General features: G+C 32.8%; 2 protein-coding genes across 6 annotated transcripts; both read left to right on the forward strand.

Annotated features, from left to right (window-relative positions):
* The first annotated feature begins 1671 nt into the window (after nucleotides 1–1671).
* On the forward strand, nucleotides 1672–8737 carry LOC123884538. Of its 2 annotated transcripts, none has more exons than XM_045933651.1 (9): nucleotides 1672–2126; nucleotides 2891–3026; nucleotides 4061–4216; nucleotides 4324–4429; nucleotides 5230–5412; nucleotides 6282–6441; nucleotides 6970–7283; nucleotides 7767–7856; nucleotides 8364–8737. In XM_045933651.1, exons 2-9 carry the CDS (start codon nucleotides 3012–3014, stop codon nucleotides 8429–8431), a joined length of 1092 nt encoding a protein of 363 aa, XP_045789607.1. In that variant the 5' UTR covers nucleotides 1672–2126; nucleotides 2891–3011; the 3' UTR covers nucleotides 8432–8737. The 2 variants fall into 2 exon arrangements, with proteins under 2 accessions (XP_045789607.1, XP_045789606.1); XM_045933650.1 differs by having other exon boundaries at nucleotides 1855–2030.
* A 10359-nt stretch (nucleotides 8738–19096) lies between these two features.
* Nucleotides 19097–23626, forward strand: LOC123884600 (putative cyclic nucleotide-gated ion channel 13). Of its 4 annotated transcripts, none has more exons than XM_045933735.1 (9): nucleotides 19097–19192; nucleotides 19676–19758; nucleotides 20495–20993; nucleotides 21116–21328; nucleotides 21426–21730; nucleotides 21942–22053; nucleotides 22281–22517; nucleotides 22608–23005; nucleotides 23215–23626. In XM_045933735.1, exons 2-9 carry the CDS (start codon nucleotides 19730–19732, stop codon nucleotides 23510–23512), a joined length of 2091 nt encoding a protein of 696 aa, XP_045789691.1. In that variant the 5' UTR covers nucleotides 19097–19192; nucleotides 19676–19729; the 3' UTR covers nucleotides 23513–23626. The 4 variants fall into 4 exon arrangements, with proteins under 4 accessions (XP_045789691.1, XP_045789689.1, XP_045789690.1 ...); XM_045933733.1 differs by having other exon boundaries at nucleotides 19108–19407; XM_045933734.1 differs by having other exon boundaries at nucleotides 19108–19273.
* Nucleotides 23627–24516: the final 890 nt, after the last annotated feature.

The raw sequence follows: 24516 nt of genomic DNA on the forward strand, positions 1-24516 counted from the left end.
AACATTTTGATTTCCAATGCGTTAACTTTACACATTTCCATAACATTTTAACAAAAACTTACTATTTAAAATCCTTGAAGAATATTCGGGACACTATTTAGCATTTTCCTAAAAAAAGTACAAGCTTGTGTTTTTATTTTATAAATAAATAAACGCGAATTAACTAAAGATACTTTTGTTTGCACACGTTGATAAGTAAGTAAACGTACGACTAAATAAAATTGGGACTAAATTAAAATAACGCCAATACTGCTTCAAACTTATTATCATATCACTAGCATTAGCTTGAAATAACATCAAAATTATGAGGACATGAGCAGAACAAATTTGAATATTTAAGACTCAATTTCATAATTAATTTGTTAAATTTGCCAAATATTAATTAAATGAGATTAGTAAAAAAAAATAAATTAAATGAGTCGAATTTGACGTTAAAATTAAGTTCATAAAATATATGAGTTGAATTTAGGTCTATAATTCTAACAACACAATATGGTTTGTGAACAACACAATATCATAAAATAACCCTTAGTTTTTTTTTTTTTTTTTAATTTGATTGATATTTGAGTTTAAAGTTGATGGAATACATGTGATTCTTTTAGAATTTTTTTTTCCTTAATCTTTTGTTTGTGAATTTTAATGGAGCCGATTTAAAATTGAAAAATAAAATTTATTTTAAACTCAAGTCAAATTTTAAATTAATCTTAATTTTTATCGAATTGCATTGAGCCTGATTCAACTCAACTCGATTTATTTCCAACCCTTACGTAATGCATGAACCACTCACTACATTTGTTTGTGTACTAGAAAACACAAGTTTGGCAAAACACGACCTTAGTGTGAATACAATCTTTGATGTCAAAACCAAAAGAAGAAATATCACATCTAAAGTCATCCACTATATAAGTTCAAAAATAAAACTCTCGGCTATGTCAACTACATTATATTGAGTATTTTGTTTTACTTCCAATTTTACTCATCTCACAACTTAGGTAATGAGGGTATAAAATAGTAAAAATTGAGAAAAAAAACATTGCTACTTAAAGTAGTGAACCTTGTAAATTTTTTTTTTTTTTTATCCTCTTCACCATTCTTTCACCTCCCATGATTTATTTTGAATAAAAAATTGAGGAAATAATGTGGACTTTTAGACCATTAAATTATAAATATAGGACAATATTTAAATTTAAAAGAAATGAATAAAAGTTGATTGATGATTGAGATGTGAAAATGAGAGAAAATAAATTGAAAGAATACATTCTTCTTATAATCTAACATCGTCAAACAAAGTCTCAAATAATTATTATGTGCTGAACTTGTAAATTATAAGCTCACAATCCGTCATTGTGAAACAAAATTTCAAATAATTCATAATAAACTATTTTTTATTTTAACTCCTACAAAAAAAGTTATATTATTTTTATATATCCTCTCTAATTATTAAATATTCGTAAAAAAAAAATCAAATATCTCAAAAAATTATAAAGTTAAATACTGTATGTAATGTATTATTTTGCACAAAAATATTTATTTATTTTTATATAAAAGAATAATTTTTCTCGAGAAAATAAAAAACCCAAAAGAAACTACAAACAAACCACAAGAGTCAAAGAAGTCACCATCCCAATTTGGTATATATTTTTCAATTTTCTTTCCATCAATTTCAATTTCATATCAAAATTGTTTTTTTTTTTTTTCACCCACCATTTTTTCTCATTTTCACTTCACCTTTTACTTTCATTTGAAGATCTCTCTCTCTGTAACTCTCTCTCTCTCTCTCTCTCTCTCTCTCTCTCTCTCTCTCTCTCGTGTTCTTTCTGTCTCTAATGTAAATATCATTTTCCACCCTTTTCAAAAATATCTCTCCCATTCTCTCTCTCTCTTTCTCTCTATGCTTAAACCTCAATGCTATTATTCTCATTATTCACTCTCCATTTCTCTTCAACTTCAAAACCCACTTCTTACTTTTCTCTAATTCTCCCAAAGATTCAATCTTTTCTACTATTTCAAGCTACTTTAGCTTGAACTTCGTACTGGGCTATTCTCAATTTGTCGAAATAACATTTTTTTTTTCTTAATTGTTTTTTTTTTGGGGGGTTCTAGATTCAGGAGGAACTGGGTGTGAGGTAAATATTTTTTTTTTTTCAGATCTTCATTTCTTTTTTTTTGGTTCATAGGTTCTTGGTTTTTGTGTTGATGCATTTGGGGGGTTTTATGTTGTCTTGTAGCTTAAAAAGTTTGTTCCTTTGAATGAAATATTTGTATTGGTTAATTAAATTTAAGTTCTTCACTCTTAATTAACAATTTAGATCTGGTTTATTTCGATTTTTGTTTTATCTACTTTCCTTTTTTGTTTTATTTTTTTTTATTAATTCTTTATGTTTTCTAGTTGAGATTCAAAAGGGTTGTTTCTGTTTGTTGTTTCAACATCTGATTTTAATGTTGTTAGAGACACTGTTTTATGGTTTCTGTTAGTGTTCCATGAATTTAATTTTTTTTTAACCTTTTTTTATGTGGTTACAATTTAAGATATTAATTAATGCTTAGTATTATGAACCATATGCAAATTTGATTTGTTTCTCTTCTTGGAGAAATTCAAAATTCATGTTAAAAACTGTGGTGGAATGTAACATCTTAGTCTTTCAAAATGAATTGTTTAGTTGATGAATAAAATAGCTATTGGAATGTGGTATTTTGTTGCATCCTCAAGCTTACATCACTATTTTGTCAACTTTTCTTATAAATTTATAAGCTTTTAAATGTATAATATATGAGAAACCATTTTATATGCATATGTAACTGCATACTATTTCATTAATTTTTAATGATATGGAACATACTTATCGAAGCGTCATGGTTTACTATTTTCTCATTGTTCTTCTTGTTACAGATGAAACTTAGCTATATACGGCGGTGTCTTAGGCATATGTGCAAACAAAATTGAATTCAAAGGAAGTTAGTGATTACTCAAAATTCCCGAATGAGATGCAGTCAACCTTCTTTCTGCTGAAATGAAGAACTTGAAGGTTTTCCTTACGCCTCAATACTAATAATAGAAATGCATGATATTGTTCCTTTTAGTATCTAGCTTTAACTGTCAGCTTCTTTTATGCTTGTTATGCTGTTTTCCATCATAAGGATGCATTCATAATACCAAGGAAGTTACTTAATTCAATCAACATAAGCACATGTTTTCCCAAATTTAAAGAGTTGAGAAGTTTCTAACTAACAAGCTTTAATAAACTTAAACGATTTGTTATTAACAGTTTGTTCCATGATTAAATATAGTAATAGTATACATTCTGACTTTGTATGTGAGCCATTGTGGATAGTGTTTATCTACGAGTTTTTTTTTTTTTTTGGGTATTAAATCTCTGGTTACCATGGGAAGGGGCCCCCGGTAATCCAAAGTTTGGCCGCGAGGTAAGTAAAACCTGGCCAAGAATTGTTCCCACCAGGAATAGAACTCAGGTTCTCGTGAACAATTTGTCCTCAGGGGAGCTCATTAACCACTTGAGTGGAGGTAGGTGATTTGTTGCGTGTATGAAGTTATTATTATGATTGTTTGGGGAAGAACCCTAATATGGTTGTTTGGGGACCCAAAAGGAGTAGAGATGATGAGAGAGAAGGTGAATGCTTTGTTAGCATAATTCATATTGCAGTAATACTTGGAGATTTTGGTCTATGTTTTGGATAAGTGGAGTTTTTCGCGGTGGTTTATCTGTCATTTGTTTATCAGCAGTAACTAATGAATAAGTTTGGGGGACATAATCCCTCTGAATCCAATTATCACATTGTAGGAAGGCACACGGGGTCTTATAGATAAGCTGAAATCATCTCTTGGACATGTCATAAGTTGTTGTCATAAGCTGTCCCAAATAATCTTAGCAGTGTTTATGTCAATATGTAAGCTCAAATAAGCCAATGTTACAGAATGTTTCCTTGCTTTCTACTCTTATGGTGATGCAAAGTTTATGTGATTATCTAGATTTGTTTCATAACAATTTTTGCTTCTGGCGATATAATAATTAAACTAAATACAAATTTTATGGAATTGTAGAATACCGAAGAATTGCAGTCATCAACTCAAGCTTCTCATGAGCCCAAGAGTGAACAACCTAACAATCACACAACTGATGCTCCCGTCGCAGACTCAGGATCAGCATCTGCTTCAAGCAATGATAGCAAAAAGGTTTCACGGCAGGATATTGAGCTTGTAAGGATATCGTAGTTATTTGCTAAACACTCGACTAGTTTTCTATTAACCTATACTTATTATTAATCCGATTCCTGCCCTTTGATTTATTCAAAATACTTTTGTAGGTCCAGAATTTAATAGAAAGGTGCCTGCAATTATATATGAATAAAGATGAAGTGGTTAAAACACTACTGACTCGGGCAAAGATAGATCCCGGATTTACAACTCTCGGTAAGCATCTATATGTTTCAGTCATGCCATTTATATATTGCATTATAATTAAAATTTAGTTATCTATTATACATATGTTATTCGCTGAAAACCCTTTATACATTTAGACCCTGGTTAGATAAACAACTTAATTAAAAGCTAATAGCATAATGCTTATGCTTATTATATACATACTCCCTTTGGCCTTATTTATAAGCAAAACTCTCTTTCTTGACACATATTTAGAAATTTGTTATATTTACTAAATAAAATATCGTTTACTATAATAATTATCACCTTAGATTTGCTTTGGGACTATGCACTTGCTTAGAAAATATGAGAATTAATAAGGGGTACTTTTGGAACAATGATATTAAATAGAGTTAATTTGGTGATTTTTGCTTATATTTGAGGCCAAGAATTATGAGGACTTTTGCGTATGAATAAGGCTAGAGAGAGTAAGGGCTTATGCATAAACTATTTCTATAACAAAAGATAAAATAAACTATGTTTTCATAAGCTATCCTGGAGAGCTTATGGATATTAGCTTAAAACAACTTATAGACGTGCCATAAGTTGTTTCCATAAGCTCTTGCAAAGAATTTTGCAAGTACTTATGCTAGTAGATAAGCTTATTTATCCTAAAAGGTCCTTATTAACGGTTTAACCATCAGATGGTAACATGGAAATCAACATAACATGGCAATTGAGACATATTGCTTTTAATATAACACACAAACTTTCCATTCTTATAATTTCTTTAAAAAGTGGATACAAACTTGTCTCACGTTGCTTTTTAAATGATGCTTTTATTAATTCAGTGTGGCAGAAGTTGGAAGAAGAGAATGCTGATTTCTTCAGGGCTTACTATGTTAGACTAAAGTTGAAAAAGCAGATACTTTTATTCAATCATTTACTTGAGCATCAATATCATCTCATGAAGTGTCCTATGCCTCCAAAGGTTCCATTGGCTCCAATACAGAATGGAATCCATCCTATGCCTGGTAATTTCTTACCCCTCTCGTCATGTATAATATATACAAGTTCTTTAAAACCATGAAGGCTCAATAACTTGTAATATTATTGATACATATTGAGCTGCTCAAGTACACATCAAGCTAAATGCATGATATACAACCCAAGAGCAGTTAGATGATCACATAGGTCTCTTCTAGCTTAACTTAAGTTCGATTCTTGACTTGGGCATGCAGCAGTGTAAAAACTCTTAGGGAGAGTTTGCCACTTATTTGGGTCCCACAAGGCTTGAGGGGTTAGTCTCTGCAGTTGCGCGCAGAGAATCCGTTTTACTCCAAAAAAATAAATAAATAAATAAATGCATGATATACATACCACACTAATCATCAATGCAATCACCCTCCCTTTTAATTGGGTCTAAACGCGAGAACAGTGGTTCTAAATCTAATGCATATTCATGTTGAGCTTTGCCAATTTGCTTTTACATTTAGTACTATTAGTTTTGTCACTAACACCGTTTGAACAGTACACGTGTCAGCGTGTACAAGTGCCACGTGTCTGTCCACATTTGCAAATTGACTGCCACATGTGACAAAATTGACGGAAAGGACTAACTTGAAACCTAAAATAAACGTAAGGGACCAAATTGATACTTTTTAAACGTAAGAGACCAAATTGAAACCTAAAATAAACGTAAGGGACCAAATGTGTAGTTAAGCCAATAATATATGATATTGCAATTGTGGAAACTTCTTCATTATATTAAGGCGAACTAATCAGTAATCTAAATTCTAAAAACCATCATATGAATTAGATATTGTGCATGAAGTTCACTCTTTGCCTTTTATTTTCCTCGTGTTCTTCCATTATTCTTTAACACTGTTTATTTGCAGTGCAGTCAACAATCTACCTATGGGATATCCAGTGCTACAGCAGCATCCTATTCCAGCTGCAGGTCAGCCTCATATTGACTCCATGGGTATGTCAAGTTGTCATGTGGTTAATGGAGTCCCTGCACCGAGCAATTTTCATCCCATTCGGATGAATTCCGGGAATGAGTGAGTCCTTAGCATAATTCATTCCATCTACAGATAATTCTTTTATTTTCTTCATACATTAGACGATTTTTTTTAAAAACTCTTCTTCATACATTAGACGATATTACAGTTGAGATTGGTTGTAGATGGTCTTATATAGCTAGCTTTGGGCCCTATTTGGATAAACAACTTAATTAAGTGCTTAAGATATGACTGTATTTGTATAAGATACTTTTATAACGAAAGATAAAATAAAGTCAAAATGTTTTCATATAAGCAAGAAGCTATTTTCATAATCTATATAGAGAGCTTATGGACATGTTAGAAGCTGTTTCCATGAGCTCTCCCAAAGGACCAAACAGTCTCACAAGTGTTTATGTCAGCAAATAAACTCAAATAAGTCAATCAAAACAAATAGGACCAATATTTCACATTTTATGCCTTGATTGTCGTGGCATTATGCACTTAAGTGTTAAGTTAATCTGGAGATACTTCCTTTTTGTTGTTTTGTTTTATAATTAATTGTCTCTGCATTTGTGGTTGTTGAAGTATGGTGATGGACCACAATGCTTCTGATATGGCCCCTATTCTTCCACAAAACGGTACAATGTCATCCGTCTCAGAAATGCCAGTGAGTCCAACATCAGTAGCATCAAGCGGTCATTTTCCTTTCACAGCATCAGAAATATCAGGAATGGGCACAGATGCATCGGTTCTTGATTCAGCATTTACATCTGATGTGGCAAGTTCAGTAGGACTACAGCTTGCACCGGATGGTGGAAACGGGATTTCTAGATCGTTGGATCAAATTCAGTGGAATTTTAGCCTATCAGATTTAACCGCAGATTTGCCAAACTTGGGAGGTAATTTCTTATCTAAGATCTTCTTTATATATATAGGTCTTGTTTGGATAAACAGCTTAATTAAGTGCTCATTATGTAAGTGCTTATGTATAAGCTATTTTTATAACAAAAAGATAAAATAAAGTCAAACTGTTTTCAAATAAGCTATTTTTTGTATGCTTTTCTAGAATGCAGTGAAATGTGTCCTCTAAAAAGAAGCTTGGCGCAATTATTGTTTGTTACTCATAATTTAATATTTGATTGAGTTTTGTCCGTGTTTCTTTATCTGTGAACATCACACTTTGGAGTCGACTCAATAAAAGATTCTACTAATTATGATTTTGTATGTTCACCAATCTGTCGACACCAACCAAACCCTAACACTACAAATTAGTAGTCCTACTGTGCCGTATTTGATCTAAATATTTTTAGCCTCAAACATTTCACAGATACTTATTATTGTATTTCTGTTCAATTCAATGAAATATGTTGAATTCTTTGCAGATCTAGGAGCTTTGGGAAACTATCCGGGTTCGCCATTTTTGCCGTCTGATTCAGACATGTTGCTTGAATCTCCAGATCAACAGGATATAGGTAGTTTTAACTGCACATATTTATTCTTTTTACATGCCGCAAAGTTTAATACAGTAACTTTGATGAATAATAGTGGTCCTATATTATTTAGTCGACAATCAAATAGGCTCTAAGTTCTGAACCACCACTTAGGCGTAGTTTGAATAAACAACTTAATTAAGCATTTATAAGCTATGTTCATAAGCTATCGTAGAGAGCTTATGAAAATAAGCTGAAAACAACTTATGGACAATCTTATAAACTGTTTGCATAAGCTCTCTCGAACAGTCTCACAAGTGCTTATGTCAGTAGATAGGCCTATGTCAGGATGTATTAGATCCCTGATGTAGGTCCTCTAAAGTGCGCAATTCACTTTAAATAGTTGAGTAAGTAATTTCAACCATTGATGAATAAACGATATGCATATATGATAAAAATGCCTTAATTTGTTTTTCTATTTATTATTATTTAAGTTCAAATTTGATAAAACAAAGATTCTTACAACCTACCTTTTGGTTTTAATTTCAGTGGATGACTTCTTTGTTAATTCTGAGCCTCCGTGCTCTCAATCCGACGAGGAAAAACCTAACACTTAAGGCGAGGCAAGTTGCTTATTCCACATTAATTCATAGGTTAGGGAGAAAAAATGTAGGATTAATAAATGTCATCATCTAGCTTACTTTGCATACAGACTTTACTGTTACCAAAGTTTAGGCAGCATTATCTTTTTATATATTTCATTTCATTACTGTGGAAATTTGAATGTCAATTGTTACATTTAGTTGTAATCTTTTTGCATTCTTTTGAGATATATCTATTATCAGGGACAGGTGAGGACACAGTGTTTAGAATGTAATTCATTTGATGCATTTGGATATATATAATTTTATATATTGCTTGGATCCTTGGCGCAAAATTAGTGTAATTTTATATATATACTTTCCATTTCTATATCAATATTCTACTTTTTAAAAATGTCTTCTGTGTTTATTCTCTTTGGAAATGATATTACTGACCATTTTACAACTTACAACTGTTCTCGAAAGGACTTGTACCGTCCTTTGAGGTTACATGTTCAAACTCTTACTACTGAGCTGATACCTCGTGAATTTTTTGCTTTTATCTTATTTGCCTAATGTCTATATATTTCAATTCATTATTCACATTTTAATTAGTTGTCAGCAATTTAGTTTTTGTATGTTTGTTTGACTAATTAGGAAGATATAACTATTAGTATAATAAGGAAAGAGCATTAGTTGAAATATAGAATTCACTTGAAATATAATAATTAAACCATTTTAACTTGATTATATTTTTCTAATTCCTAGTTATAAAATGATATATTATGAGATGTGAATCAAGTTGGATATCATAACACAATCATTTGCAAAATTTTGTGGGAATCTATTTGTTAAGGTAAAGATATCTGAAAATTTCTCATCCCTCCCACTCACTTTCTCACCCACCCCCTGTTTTTCCATTTTTGCCCTTGGTCAAAAAATTCGGAATGTATTTTCCGAATTTTTTAGTTCAAATTTGGAAAAAATTCGGAAAACACATTCCGAAGTTGTTTTTAAAGGCAAAAAAAATTCAGAAAACGCGTTTCGAATTTTTTGACCAAGGGGAAAAATGGAAAAACAAGGGGTGAGTGAGAAAGTGAGTAGGTGAGATGAGAAATTTTCAAGATATCTTATCCATTATGGATGATTTTTATGGGGTATCTTAGTATCTATTAAGCTTTGCGTCTTATGTCAATTCTTTTGCACAAATTACTAATTAGGTACTAAATATCTTTCAACAACCAAACAAATTTGGCAATAAAAAGATGGTAATCTGAATTTACAAATACATTGGTATTTTAAGTAAAAAATGCATCAGAATAGACTTTCTATTTTGTTTCAATTTTGTCTTGATAATTTTAGAATTTTGTCTTGATAATTTTTAATGGATAATTTTTAATCAAAATCAACTTTTTTTAGAATTTACATTAGAATTTTTAATGCATCATAACTGAATGATTTTTTTTTCTTCTTCAATTCGTATACTTTTGAATGGATACTTACTAGCTACTTTGGTTCATCTCATCTTATCTACTTACGATTCTAACTCTAGTAGAGATTGAAACGACGGACCGTATTAGTACGGTGTTTGTTTGATGTAATTTTGGAAACCCTTTTATAGTAGGGAGATCGAAATAATCCGAGTTTTGTCCAGGAATCCCAATGAATGAATAGCATTCGTTGAAATAAAACTAAAGAGATGAAGAAACAGAATATTGAGAGAAGAGATGATTGTATGATTTTGCTTGCCGTCATTCAACCTAGCCACAAAGACTATAAAAAGGTTTCCAAAATTACAGCAATAATTTTTCGTCTTAGTACGGTGTTTATTTTATTTAGATTTGCATATTTGTTTGATCTAAATTCAGTGCAGATTCAATGATTTGATTGTCTTCAATGTTATAGATCTAGAGACACGTCTATTTCGGACATTTGAATTTTGTCATATCAATTGTAGGCTTTGTTATTGACTGTTTTACGCTATTAACTTGGATGTTGTGAACTTGTTCGCAGATTCACCATTCTTAGTTTTTATCGAACTTTAATATGTAATAATTTCAATTGATGCACTTTACAAATTTGAATGAATAACATCATTGTTTGTTTTTTTAGTAAAAAAACAAAAAAGAAGTTGGATACTGAATTTTTTTTATAAAAAAACTCGACATCTGATCTAAGGACCGATTAATCCGAGAGAATCAACCACACTAACCATCTGTAAGAATTTGTTAAAATAAAATTAATCTCATCGAGAAGGATCGTTAATTCCTTGTTTAAAGCAGAAAAAGATATCACACGGTTCACGTGGGATCCAATTTTGGTGGTTTTTTCTTCTTTCTTTTGTGTCCCTCTTTTTCCTTCCCTTCTTCCTTTTATTTCTTTTTCTACTTTTTCATGTCCATTTTTTATAGTAATGCATCAAACATGTCATAAAGTATAATTAACAGAGACAAAAGATGATGTGGTAGGCTAGATTCTTTTTAAATTCATATCATTCATGAAATACTGTACTTATAGTAGTATGTAATCATTTTTTTTATACATGTTATTGAAAATTCGTAATAATTTCAACATTTCTGTCAGTTGAGTTAGAATTTATGGATAGTATATAAACACTTACACTTTTATACATATATTTAATTAAATCATACTATATAATGTCATGTTTATAGTTTAGTCCCTTATAAAAATTTTCAACAAATAAATATTTACATGATGTGATTTGATTAGATGCTTATGTAAAAAAGTTTTAAACACGGTCAATATATACAGATTAAATCAATTAATTATTACTATGATATTTTTTTTGGATAAATATGATATTGTTACGAAGTTTCCATCGTATATATCGATGATTAATCTCCATTGATGAACCTATGAGGCACACAAGGTGAGTTCTCTCATTCCAACCAAATTTTCTCCATACGCATGAGCAAAGCAGACCCAACACCAAACGAGACCTAAAACAAACTTTAAAGTGAAGCTTTTTTATTTAAAAATAATTAATGATATTTTATCAAAACCCTAATCACATGTTTAAGGGGACCAAAACTCTTACCCAACGAAAACAAGCCACATAAGTATATTTACATGTGAAATCCACAACTAATTTTTAACCAACTTTTATTTTGCATGCACGTGGTTTATTCTCATTGGTTGTTGGATAAATACTCCTAAATTATCAAGGGATAGTGTAGAAAAAACATAAAATAAATAAATTATTACAAACATGTATAAGGCTTGTAAAAAAAAACATGTTTAAGAAAAAGTTAATTAAAAAAGAACACACGTGTAGAGAAAATAAGCATGAAAGGAGGCAAGTAATAAAACACACTATATATCATGCTAATAATAAAAATTGTTTAATTAGTTCAATTGGTTAACTAAGTAGAAAATCTCATATCTTCAAGGTCATGGAGTTATTCCTTAGATTTAATAAAACCTAACTTATTATGTTATTTTTTTGTAAGTCTTTTGTTTTTCTTTTAAGAAAAATAATTATAGACCTCTAAAATTGTTGGATCAGCCTACACATTTACGTCCAGTTTTAACGATAGTTCACAAAACTCTATCACGTTTCGATGTACTCAAGTAAATATCACTTAATTATCATTTAATTCAAGTAACTATAATTTTTCCTAATTTTTTTTTTAAAAGCTAAAATGAGATATATTACAACAACAGTCTCCCCAACACAAGACGTACCAAGATAGGCTACAAAAGTTTACAAAGTGTCATAGAAACAAAATCATAAACAAATCATACAAAGCTCGAACAAATCATAGGACTAGACTGTTAGTGTGTATGCAGCAAGAAAGCTCATTGGCGAGCTAGGCACGCGTGTGAGCCAACCGCAGCTGCCAAGGCCTGCGCGCGCGTTGGTTACTTGTAGGCCAAGTTAGTTGGTTAAGTTTGTTAGTTTGTTGATTAGTTTGTTGTAAACACTTTGTATGAACTATATAAGGCCTTGCCTATGATGAATAAAGATTAGAGATTGCATTTGCCTTAACATTTGGTATCAGTTTACCTCCAAAACGATCCAATCCTTTGATTCCTAACCGCAGTTACAAAGATTTATCGTTTTTTCGTTTCTTGCTTGAAGATTCCATGGCGGAATCAAGTAGTTACCTGCAACCATCCATCCCTCGCTTTGATGGACATTATGATCACTGGTCGATGCTAATGGAAAATCTGCTGAGATCCAAAGAGTATTGGAATCTCATTGAAGATGGTGTGTTTGTTGCTCCTGCTGGAGCATCGCAAGAACAAATTCAACGTGCACATGAGAGCAAATTGAATGATTTGAAGGCGAAGAACTTCCTATTTCAAGCCATTGATAGATCAATCCTTGAAACCATTCTTGCAAGAGGTACAGCCAAAGAGATATGGGACTCAATGCGACAGAAGTATCAAGGATCCACCAAAGTGAAGAGAGCACAACTTCAAGCTTTGAGGAAGGATTTTGAAACCCTCAACATGAAGATTGGTGAATCCATTGAGGAATATTTCTCAAGAACTCTGTGCATTGCAAACAAGATGAGTAGTCATGGAGAGACTGTGACACAGTCTATGATTGTTGAAAAGATCTTGAGATCTAGATTCAACTATGTTGCTTGTTCAATAGAAGAATCTAATGATACAACAACCATGACAGTTGATGAGCTGCAGAGCAGTTTACTTGTTCAAGAACAAAGAATGAGGAGTCAGAAAGATGAGCAAGAACAGATCCTCAAGGTCTCTAATGGTGGAAGAGGCTACAATGGTGGTAGAGGTGAAGGTTCTTACAGCAGAGGTCGTGGTAGGGCTAGAGGAAGAGGGGGAAGAGGTGCTAGCATTAATAAAGAATCAGTAGAATGCTATAAATGTCACAAACTTGGTCACTATCAAGCTGATTGCCCAAGTTGGGAAGAAGATCATGCCAACTATGCACAATTTGATGAAACAAAAGAAATTCTCTTGATGGCTCAAGAAACTGCAGTCAACAACTCAATTGAGTCTGATGATAAGCTGGAATTGTGGTTCTTGGATTCAGGTTGTAGCAACCACATGGTGGGAAACAAGAACTGGTTGTTTGATTTTGATGACACATTCAAAGACTCAGTGAAATTGGGTGATGACTCAAAAATGGCTGTTGAAGGTAAGGGTAATTTGAAGCTGTACATTAAGGGTTTTGTTCAAACTCTCACAAGTGTGTATTATTTGCCTGGATTGAAGAACAACCTATTGAGTATTGGTCAGTTGCAGCAAAAGAATTTGACAATTATATTCAAAGATGATGCCTGCAAAGTGTTTCATGATGAAAAGGGCTTGATCATGGCCACAACAATGACTTTCAATAGAATGTTTGTGATCAAAGCACCTGTCATAGTCCCTCAATGTATGAAGATCTCAGGAGCTGATGACTCTACCCTATGGCACCAGAGATATGGCCACTTGAGCTTCAAAGGTATGAATATACTGACTCAAAAGCAAATGGTTATTGGTTTACCTAAGTTGAAGGAATCAAATGAAAAATGTACAAACTGTATGAAAGGTAAACAACAAAAACAATCTGCACCTAAGAAAAGTTCATGGAGAGCTAGCACAAAATTAGAACTGGTTCATTCTGATATATGTGGACCAATTAGCCCTGAGTCAAATGGAAAGAAAAGATATTTCATTACCTTTACAGATGACATGAGCAGAAAGACATGGATTTACTTCATGTATGAGAAATCTGAGGCTCTAACCATGTTTAAGAAGTTCAAAGCATTAGTTGAGAATGAATGTAAGCAAGCCATTCAATGCCTTAGAACAGATAGGGGAGGTGAGTATACTTCATCTGTTTTCAATGAGTTTTGTGACAGTCATGGCATAAGAAGACAGCTTACAGCAGCCTACACTCCACATCAGAATGGAGTCTCTGAGAGGAAGAATAGAACCATTATGAATATGGTTAGATGTATGATCAGTGAAAAGAATGTTCCAAAAAGTTTTTGGCCTGAAGCTGTGAACTGGGCTGCTCACATACTCAACAGATCTCCCACTTTTGCAGTCAAAGATGTGACTCCTGAAGAAGCTTGGAGTGGGATTAAACCATCTGTAAGCCATTTCAAAGTGTTTGGATGTATTGCTTATGTACATGTTCCAGATAACTTGAGAAAGAAGTTAGATGACAAAAGTACAGTCTGCATTCACTTAGGCTTAAGTGAAGAATCTAAGGCTTACAAGTTGTATGATCCAGTTAAAAGGAGAATTGTTGTCAGCAAAGATGTCAAGTTTGATGAAAGCAAACAGTGGAACTGGGATGAGAAGAATTCTGAGAATTCCAACAAGATGAAACAGATAGTTGACTGTGATGATGTTGAAATCCCTTCCACAAGTCATGCAAATCAGACAGACAATGATGCTGAAGAACAAGCCAGCAATTCTCAGAGTGAAGATATGGATCTAGTTGTGTCTGATTCAGAAGAGGAAGATGGAAACAATGAGAATCCATTGGGCAAAAGAGTTTCAAAGAGGCCTGATTACTTGAATGATTATGAAACAGGTGACATTGAGATTGGAGAAAGCAGCAACAGCCAAGCTTTTTTCAGTCCAAGTGAAGATCCTATATCATACAATGATGCTGCAAAGCATGATGTCTGGAGGCAAGCCATGGATAATGAAATTACAGCTATTGAAAGTAATGATACTTGGGAATTAACACATCTTCCTTCTGGAGCTAAGAAAATTGGAGTCAAATGGATCTATAAAACAAAGTATAATGAACAGGGAAAGATAGATAAATACAAGGCAAGATTGGTGGCAAAGGGATATACTCAGCAGCAGGGCATTGATTACAATGAAGTCTTTGCTCCTGTGGCTAGATGGGATACTATTAGAACCTTGTTGGCCATAGCTGCAGCTAGAAATTGGTGTATATTTCAACTTGATGTGAAAAGTGCTTTCTTACATGGTGAGCTGGATGAGGAAGTATATGTTGAACAACCTTTAGGCTATCAGAAAGCAGGGAAAGATATGGTCTACAAGTTGAAAAAGTCTCTCTATGGATTGAAGCAAGCCCCTAGAGCTTGGTATAGCAAAATAGAAGCCTATTTTTGCAAGGAAGGCTTCATGAAGTGTGCTCATGAACACACTCTCTTTGTAAAGAAAGAAGCAGAAAGTAAAGTAATCATTGTGAGTTTGTATGTTGATGATCTGATTTTTACTGGTAATGACCAAAAACTGTTTGATGAATTCAAAATATCCATGGAAAAGAACTTTGCTATGACTGATTTGGGAAAAATGAGGTACTTCCTTGGAGTTGAAGTAAAGCAGACCAAAGAAGGAATTTTCATGTCCCAACAAAAGTATGCTTGTGAAATTCTCAAGAGGTTCAACATGGAAAACTGTAATGGTGTGTGCAATCCAATTGTGCCAGGCAACAAATTGGTTAAAGATGAAGATGGAATAGCTTGTGATGCTACCAATTACAAACAGATGGTTGGTTGTCTGATGTATATGCTTGCTACTAGACCAGATTTGGCTTTTTCAGTTTGCCTAGTTGCAAGGTTTATGGAGAGGCCAACTGAGATCCATGTTGCTGCAGTCAAGAGAATCCTCAGATATTTGAAGGGTACCATTAGCCATGGTCTGTGGTATGGAAAAGGAAATGGTGAAGAATTATCTGGCTGGTCAGACTCTGATTATGCAGGTGATTTAGATGATAGAAAAAGCACATCAGGTTATGTGTTTATGATTGGTTCAAAGGTAGTGTCATGGTCCTCAAAGAAGCAACCAATTGTAACACTATCCACCACTGAGGCAGAGTTTATAGCAGCAGCCAACTGTGCCTGTCAAGCAATTTGGTTGTCTAGGCTCCTTGCTCACATCTGTGCAGGCAAAGAGGAATGCATCACCATATTCTGTGATAATAGCTCTTCAATTAAGCTGTCAAGGAATCCAGTGATGCATGGAAGAAGCAAGCACATAGATGTCAGGTTTCACTTTCTTAGGGATCTAACCAAGGATGGGAAGGTTCAGCTGCTGCATTGCTCATCCTTTGAGCAAGTTGCTGATATCATGACTAAGGCTTTGAGCCTTGATGTTTTTTGTAGGTTCAGAGATGTATTGGGCCTGTGTAAGATTGAAGATGTAAACTGAATCTTTGTACAGAATGCAGTTTAGGAGAGGCTATGTTAGTGTGTATGCAGCAAGAAAGCTCATTGGCGAGCTAGGCACGCGTGTGAGCCAACCGCAGCTGCCAAGGCCTGCGCGCGCGTTGGTTACTTGTAGGCCAAGTTAGTTGGTTAAGTTTGTTAGTTTGTTGATTAGTTTGTTGTAAACACTTTGTATGAACTATATAAGGCCTTGCCTATGATGAATAAAGATTAGAGATTGCATTTGCCTTAACATAGACCACCAACTATGGTAGTTATAAGCTAACGAAACACTCGTCGACTTCAACCACCTAAAAGACAAAAGTTTGATATCGTCCAACAAAATATGGGGCGTGTCCTCTGATCCTGTGAACAATCGATAGTTTCGCTCCGTCCATACAACTCAAACGCAAGCAAGCCAAATGAGCTGTAAAAATGATCGACGCGCATGAGAGCCACATGCTGAAAATGTAAACCGAACGAAATGATCCTCTTATTTTCCTAAAAATATATATAATAATTTTTTTATTTTTAGTCCATGAAGCTCCTTTTCTCATTTTCTTCTCTAAAACAACTTATAAGTGAGAGTGCAAGGAAGGAAAGAAAAGTGGGTATGCTTCTCCACTTTGTGATGGGCCATATATCACACGACACATTGGTCAATTGATCATGACTAAAAGATAAAAGCAAAAATTAATCATGCAATTTGGTGGATGTTGCTTTGTTTGTAGTACCTCTTCTCTTATTCAGTTGCATCAAGCTCAATTATATTTTGTTGATTTGGAAGGGATAATATAACTTTTGTGATGTTAATCATCAATTTTTTATATTGAATTTTTTTTTTAAAATTATTTGGTTTTTATACGATTCATGCACCCGTAATCTAAACAAAAAATAATTCTCAAATTAATATTAGAATTTTTCTTACTAAGGCCAAACTAGACGTCCGATTCCTAACATTTTGTAATTTTCGAGACATATCTAATGATGCTCTAGACGAGACAAAAACATACTTGATCGAAATTTGTAATCAAATATCGCATTTATTTCATTGTTTGTGATTTATTATTTTGTTTATCTATTGTACCAGGTAGTTGTTCTAACATTAATCTTTAAAGATTAATTTGAAAACTTTTTTCCCATGACTATTTATTTAAAGAAAAATAATCTCTTTCTATATATTTGAAAGTGAAGTTGATAAAGTTATACAATTTCGATACCAAATTGATAATTTTGTCGATCAATGACTATGATCTAAATGTGATGAACCATATATAGTCCATAGCTCATGAAAATTAATTATAATATAAATATTTTAGGTTTAATTATAATTTTGATCCTCTTATTTTTACTCATTCATAAAATTGATCCCTTTTTTTAAAATCACTCAATTTTTATTCCTTTATACTTTATTTTGACAAAAAAAGAAGAAGAATAATTTAACATATTTTAAATGACAACGTATACATCTTGATGATATAGATTCATTCAAGTAGATTAATTATTTACATTTCATTAATTAAATAATAAAAATGAATAATTTTTGAAATTGAAACATGAGTTTTGAATGAGTTCTTTTTTATAATTTCATGACTTTTGATCGTTTGATATCATCATCATCAGATTGTATGTCCCATTTAAAATATATTAAATCGTCATTTATAAGTACATAAATCTAATAGAGGACCAATTTCATGAAAAATGAAAATGAGGACCAAAACTGTAATTATATAAAAAAAGCTAAAATGAATAGGACATGTAGACCAAATATATATGCCACCCATATAAATATATGTAGGATTTTAAGTGCGGGTGATTAAGTTTCACATCGACTATGAATGAGAAGAATATTAGATATATAAGATGATTCATACATCTAAATGCCTTAAGATTTTGCGTGGAGATGTGGTGTCTCTCTCTTGTGACCAGGAGCATTGGCCTGTTGTTACTTCTGACGCTCCATCGGACTCCCCCAACAAGTATCATAGTCATGGTTCAGCTGGGTGGGAGAGTAAGATTGGATTCTATATTGAATCAATAATAGGATGGTGGAAACTTACACTTGAGGGGAGATTGTTGGGTTTCAGGTGAATGATTAAGTCTTCTATCAATTATGAATGAGAAGAATATTAAATTTATAAGAGAGTTGAGATGACTCTATACCTAATGCATCAAAATTTTAAATGAAGATATAATATCTCTCTTGTAGTCTTAAAATATTGACTCGTTGTTACTCGTGATGCTCCCTGAGAATCCCCTTATACCATATGAAATTCACACGCACAAATGCCAAATCCAGACTTTAAATCCAAAACAACACATATATATGACTTAACAATTTCTATATTTGTCAATTGAGTAAGAATTTGGGTGAAACTAATTTAATAATTAATTTTGGATTCTAAAATTTTTTAAAAATAAAATTTAAACTAAAATTTAGTAACTTTACTAAAACTTTACTATAATTGATTTTGATTTTGAGAGAGAATTTTATTTTGCATGTCAATGAGTCAAAAAAGATTAATTCATTTGTTGTTTAGCTGCTGAAATGAAACTCTCCTCACACTTTCTACGTATCCCACTCACTCACTCTTTTCCTTTCTTTTTTTGTATTACACTTTCATGGTTGTGTTGTGTGAACAAAGTAGCCATAAAAAACTCTTTCTTAATTATCAAGGTTGCATTGCATGCAACATTTTATTTGCTTTTATAAGTTTTAAACTCTTAATTCTTCTCTCTGCTTTGTTTCCTCCTATAGGTATAGTAACAAACCAATAAACTTCATCACACTTATCAAAACCAACAAAACATCATCAACTATTGACAACTTATGTTTATTTCAACTTTGTCTTTGAAACTTCATAACAGATTTTCTGAGTTTTAGCTCATATGGTGTTTCCTCTGACTTCAAGTTTTAGCTCATATTTTGTTCTCTATCTTTCTCTTGCTATTTTCTTTTATAATTTTAAATTAATATTTAAGTCTTGGATAATTGAGTGTGTTATATATATTTTTTTTTATCAATAACTTATATTACAAACAGATAAAAAAAATTGGCCAATGATTTTATAGCCATGCAACACTTCTTTTTCTTTCTATTTATGTGTGAACTACTTTATAGTTTTTTAGGAAAATTCTCATTTGAAGATGGATTTTGCAGGGTTGCAGTGAATCTTCAAATATTGTTACTATTTATTGCAGCAGTTTAATCATCATGACTCCAAAGGAAAAGAAATTTGTGAGGTTTGTACTTTGGATAAATTTAGCATCACATATGATCTTTCATTTGCTATTCATTTTCTTTTGTGTCAGAGAAAAGTGATTCATTTCCTTTGTTTATGAAAAAGAAAGTATCATTTTAATGATTCTTTTTCAAAAGAAAATTGTTTATTTTCAAATGTTTTCTATAATAATTGAGAACTTAACACCTGTTAGAGAAGATAGGATTCTGCACACATTCACGCAGTCAACACATCATTAGTCGTTGGATTAAAATCGAACAATCTAGATTTTAATGTAAATTTTGATTTATTTTTTTTAATCTAAAATACTAAATCATATAACCATCTTGATCCAACGCTCCTCTGATGTGTTGACTGTGTGAATGCTTGCAATCGGTGGTGACTACATGGAATCTGAATTCAGAAGTTAGTAGTTCAAAATATGACCAAATTACTATGAGTTACAAACTTATATGATACTCCTACCGATCTTGTATATAAACAAATTTTCACTTTTTAGGTTCATTGAATAATTTATGTATTTGATTCATATTATGGACCAGATATATTAGTTATTAAATTAACCTAAAAAGTCAAAATTTACTTATATACAAGATCGGTAGTATATACTAATACTAAGCATAAAGCATGGTTTTCCAAGTTGGTTAATTTTCAATTTTTAGTTGAACTTCTTCTATGATATGTGACAAAATATATGATATGTTATGTTACATAACTTAGTTTATTTTCGTGACCAGATTTGAAGATTGGAAATCGGAATCATCATCTTTTAATTTTTCACAATATGATTCTTCAATTGATGGATTTGAAAAAAGAAAATCAAAATCAACTGTTACTCCTACAAAAAATAATGAATCATTGGACAAACAAGCTCCTAGGTGTAGTGTTCTTGATCCACAAGGTCCACTACTTCAAAAATGGAACAAGATCTTTGTAATAACATGTGTGATGGCAGTATCTATGGATCCATTGTTCTTTTACATCCCTGAGATTGATGACAAAAGAAAATGTCTTAATTTGAATGGAACATTGAAGATTACTGCTAGTGTTCTTCGCACGTTTTTCGATCTTTTCTACATTCTTCGTATCGTCTTTCAGTTTCGAACTGGTTTTATTGCACCTTCTTCGCGCGTTTTTGGAAGGGGAGAACCGGTTGATGATCCTTTTGCTATAGCAAAGAGATACTTAAGTTCTCATTTCATCATTGACATTCTGTCAATTCTTCCACTTCCTCAGGTATCAGAACTCAAAGTGTTTTAATCAAAAGTGAAAAGTACTTTTTGAGAAATTTAGTTTTGTAAGTTATCAATGTATTAAATAGTACAATGTTGTTTAACATTTTTGTAATGTGATATTAGATGGTGATTTTAGCTATGATTCCAATTCGACAATGCTCAGTTCCTTATATAGCAAAGGATTGGTTGAAGTATACAATAATAACACAATATGCGCCGAGACTTCTGCGAATTTATCCATTGTTCAAAGAAGTAACAAGCACTTCTGGTATATTAACTGAGACAGCTTGGGCTGGAGCTGCTTATAATCTTTTTCTCTATATGCTAGCAAGTCATGTAAGCTTATAATTTTGTTACTTGTGTCACAAGCTTATAATTTTGTTACTTGTGTTATTAATATTATACTAAGTTTTATGTTCAACTGTCATACTAGGTTGTTGGGGCTTTTTGGTATTTGTTTTCGATAGAATCCGAGTTGCGGTGTTGGCGCAGACAATTGAAGGATACTACATTCTTTGATGATTCCTATCTGAGCTGTGGACGAGTCAATCCGACACTTTTTTCGATTCTCAACAATTCTACTACTTGTCCTTACAAAGATCCCGATGATATCATTGATCCATCAGTTTTCAATTTTGGAATATTTATCGATGCGCTAATGTCGCGTGTGGTAGAATTGAATACAAGCTTTCATCATAAATTCTTCTACTGCTTTTGGTGGGGTTTACGCAATTTAAGGTTGGTGATTGATTTTCTATAAGCTCATGAGAAGCTTATGAAAATAAGACTTAAAATAACTTTAGGACAAATTATAAGCTATTTACTTTCATAAGTTCCTCCAAACATTTGTTTTAGTTGTTATATGATGAGCACAAATAAGCTCTTCCGAACACAGCCTTAATTTTGTTCACTATGTTTTGATAGTCAAATTTTGTTGTTGTTTTTGCAGTTCTGTTGGGCAGAATCTGAAGACAAGCACTTATATTGGGGAGATAATCTTTGCTATCTTCATCGCCGTCTTTGGATTAGTTCTATTCGCATTACTTATAGGAAACATGCAGGTAATCCTTAGTAAGGAAGGACTATGAGATGATATCAGAGATAAGTGAGGAAATAGGTCAGGCCGACTGATAGGGGCCTATGGCGTAGTCTACGTCGGGCCCATGCCAAGTCTGACATTTTTTAAAATAGACCAGACCGAGACTTTTTTAGAACTTTTTCTATTGTAAAATTAATGGTTTTTTATGATGAAGTAAAAGATTTTAGGTTGTGTCGATTCTTGTCACAGAAATATCTACAATCTACAACTGTTAGAGTTGAAGAAATGAGAATCAAAAGGAGAGATGCAGAACAATGGATGTGCCATCGTATGCTACCGGATTACATGAAGGAAAGAATTCGACGGTATGAACAATATAAATGGCAAGAGAATAGAGGTGTCGAAGAGGAAACTTTGATTCGTAACCTCCCTAAAGATCTCAGAAGAGACATAAAGAGACATCTTTGCTTAGATTTACTTAAAAAAGTCGGTATCATTCATAATACTCTCATCTTTCACTTGGTTTTTCTTTATCCTCTTAACTATACTTGTTTACATGTGATGAACATTTGATAGGTGCCGATTTTCGGGAGCATGGATGAAAAATTGTTAGATGCAATGTGTGATAAACTGAAACCAGTCCTTTATACCGAGAGAAGTTGTGTTGTTCGTGAAGGTGATCCGGTGGACGAAATGCTCTTCATCATGCGTGGAAAACTTGCGACTGCCACAACAAATGGTGGAAGAACTGGTTTCTTTAACTCTTCTGAGCTTAAGACTGGTGATTTTTGTGGAGAGGAGCTTCTAACTTGGGCCTTGGATCCTACCCAGTCCTCGAACTTACCTATTTCGACTAGTACTGTGGAAACTTTTACAGAAGTTGAAGCTTTTGCTCTCATGCATGATGACTTGAAGATTGTTGCTTCACAATTTCGCCGTCTTATTAATAGAAAACAACTGCAACACACTTTCAGGTAAGGCTTGCTATGTTTTTTCGCCTTTGATAATACATTTTCATGGAAAAATGTTACACTATAGGATTGGAGCCATAACTAACTAAAAATTCAATACTAGAAGAGTTTAATAACTATATACTGATAACATAAAAATATTTGAACAAATCTCCAATTATAGGTAATGGTATAGATATTTCGCAGCCTCATTGATGACACTGTTTGAGCAGGTTCTATTCCTTGCAATGGAGGTTATGGGGAGCTCGGTTCATACAAGTAGTTTGGCGTCGAAATAGAGAAAAAAGGGCACAGAAATTGTTGCGTCAAGCGGAAGAAAAACAACAAAATACTTCCGAAAATGAGGACGGGACTTCACCAAGCTTTGCATCTTCTATATATGTACAAAGGTTTGCATCCAATGCATTAAAGAACTTAAGAAGTGGCAAAAGAATGCCACAGACACAGAGATTGCTACCACTCTTGCCTAAAAAACCAGCTGAGCCAGATTTCATGACTCAAAAAAACTAGAAGTGTGTTGTAGAACAAGTTTTCTTTTCAAGTTTATCTTTTTTATTAAACCAAACTCAACAAGTGTGCATATTTAAGATCATTATCTATAGCAAGTGGTGTTTGTCTGTTTGAGAATTTCTACTACTATATAAATACAGCAAGTGTTTAAGAATGTATAGTGATTATGGAAGATATGATTTACATTGCCGGAAGATATCTTCTGGTAGGATTTGCACTGCTGAAAAATATCTTCAAGAGGAAGAAGGGACATGGAGATTCTGATCGATTCACGGGGGAGAAGAGCAATCATCGAAAACACAATACCACACAAGTGAAGAACACCGTTATATATTGATATCAGCCCAATTGATAATTTAATTATAAGTTACAAAAAAGTAAAAGGGCAAAATACAGCTTATCTGATACATTCACTCTTTCAACATGTACTAAGATATAATCCCTTGCAAAAATGCATGCATAAAATCACACATGATTAAATACACTTTCCATCTAGGATCTTACAAAACTACATATTCTAAATAACTTCATAACATTCATCTTGATATAAAATCCTAAATCTAACAACAATGTTCATGAACTTCATGAATCTCTAGGTGAAAACTTAGATATTAGACTACAAAAACAATTAAACTCAATTTTTTCATACCATTGAAGGCTAGGAGGGACGATCTTAAATTCCGCGGTAGCAGCGTTCCACAATACAATTTTAAATACATTGCCAAAGCCTTTGTAGAGACAAAGAGTGCCATTAACACAATCAGAACCCAACCCACTTGGGTTGGTGCATTGGTATTAGCTTGGGACCTGAGAGTGTGCTCCTTTTGAGCTCTGAGGTTCGATTCTCTCTAGCGCCAATTTAGGTGGACTAATTTAGCTTATTCAAAAAAAAAAACACAATCAGAACCCAAAATCATAATACTAAGAGGAAAAGGAGTGACATTGTCATCATCCTCTTGAAATGGAGGTGGCCAATATAATTTCATCCTATCCTCAAACCTTTC

This window comes from Trifolium pratense, linkage group LG5 (genome assembly GCF_020283565.1).
Source record: "Trifolium pratense cultivar HEN17-A07 linkage group LG5, ARS_RC_1.1, whole genome shotgun sequence".
NCBI lineage: Eukaryota > Viridiplantae > Streptophyta > Magnoliopsida > Fabales > Fabaceae > Trifolium > Trifolium pratense.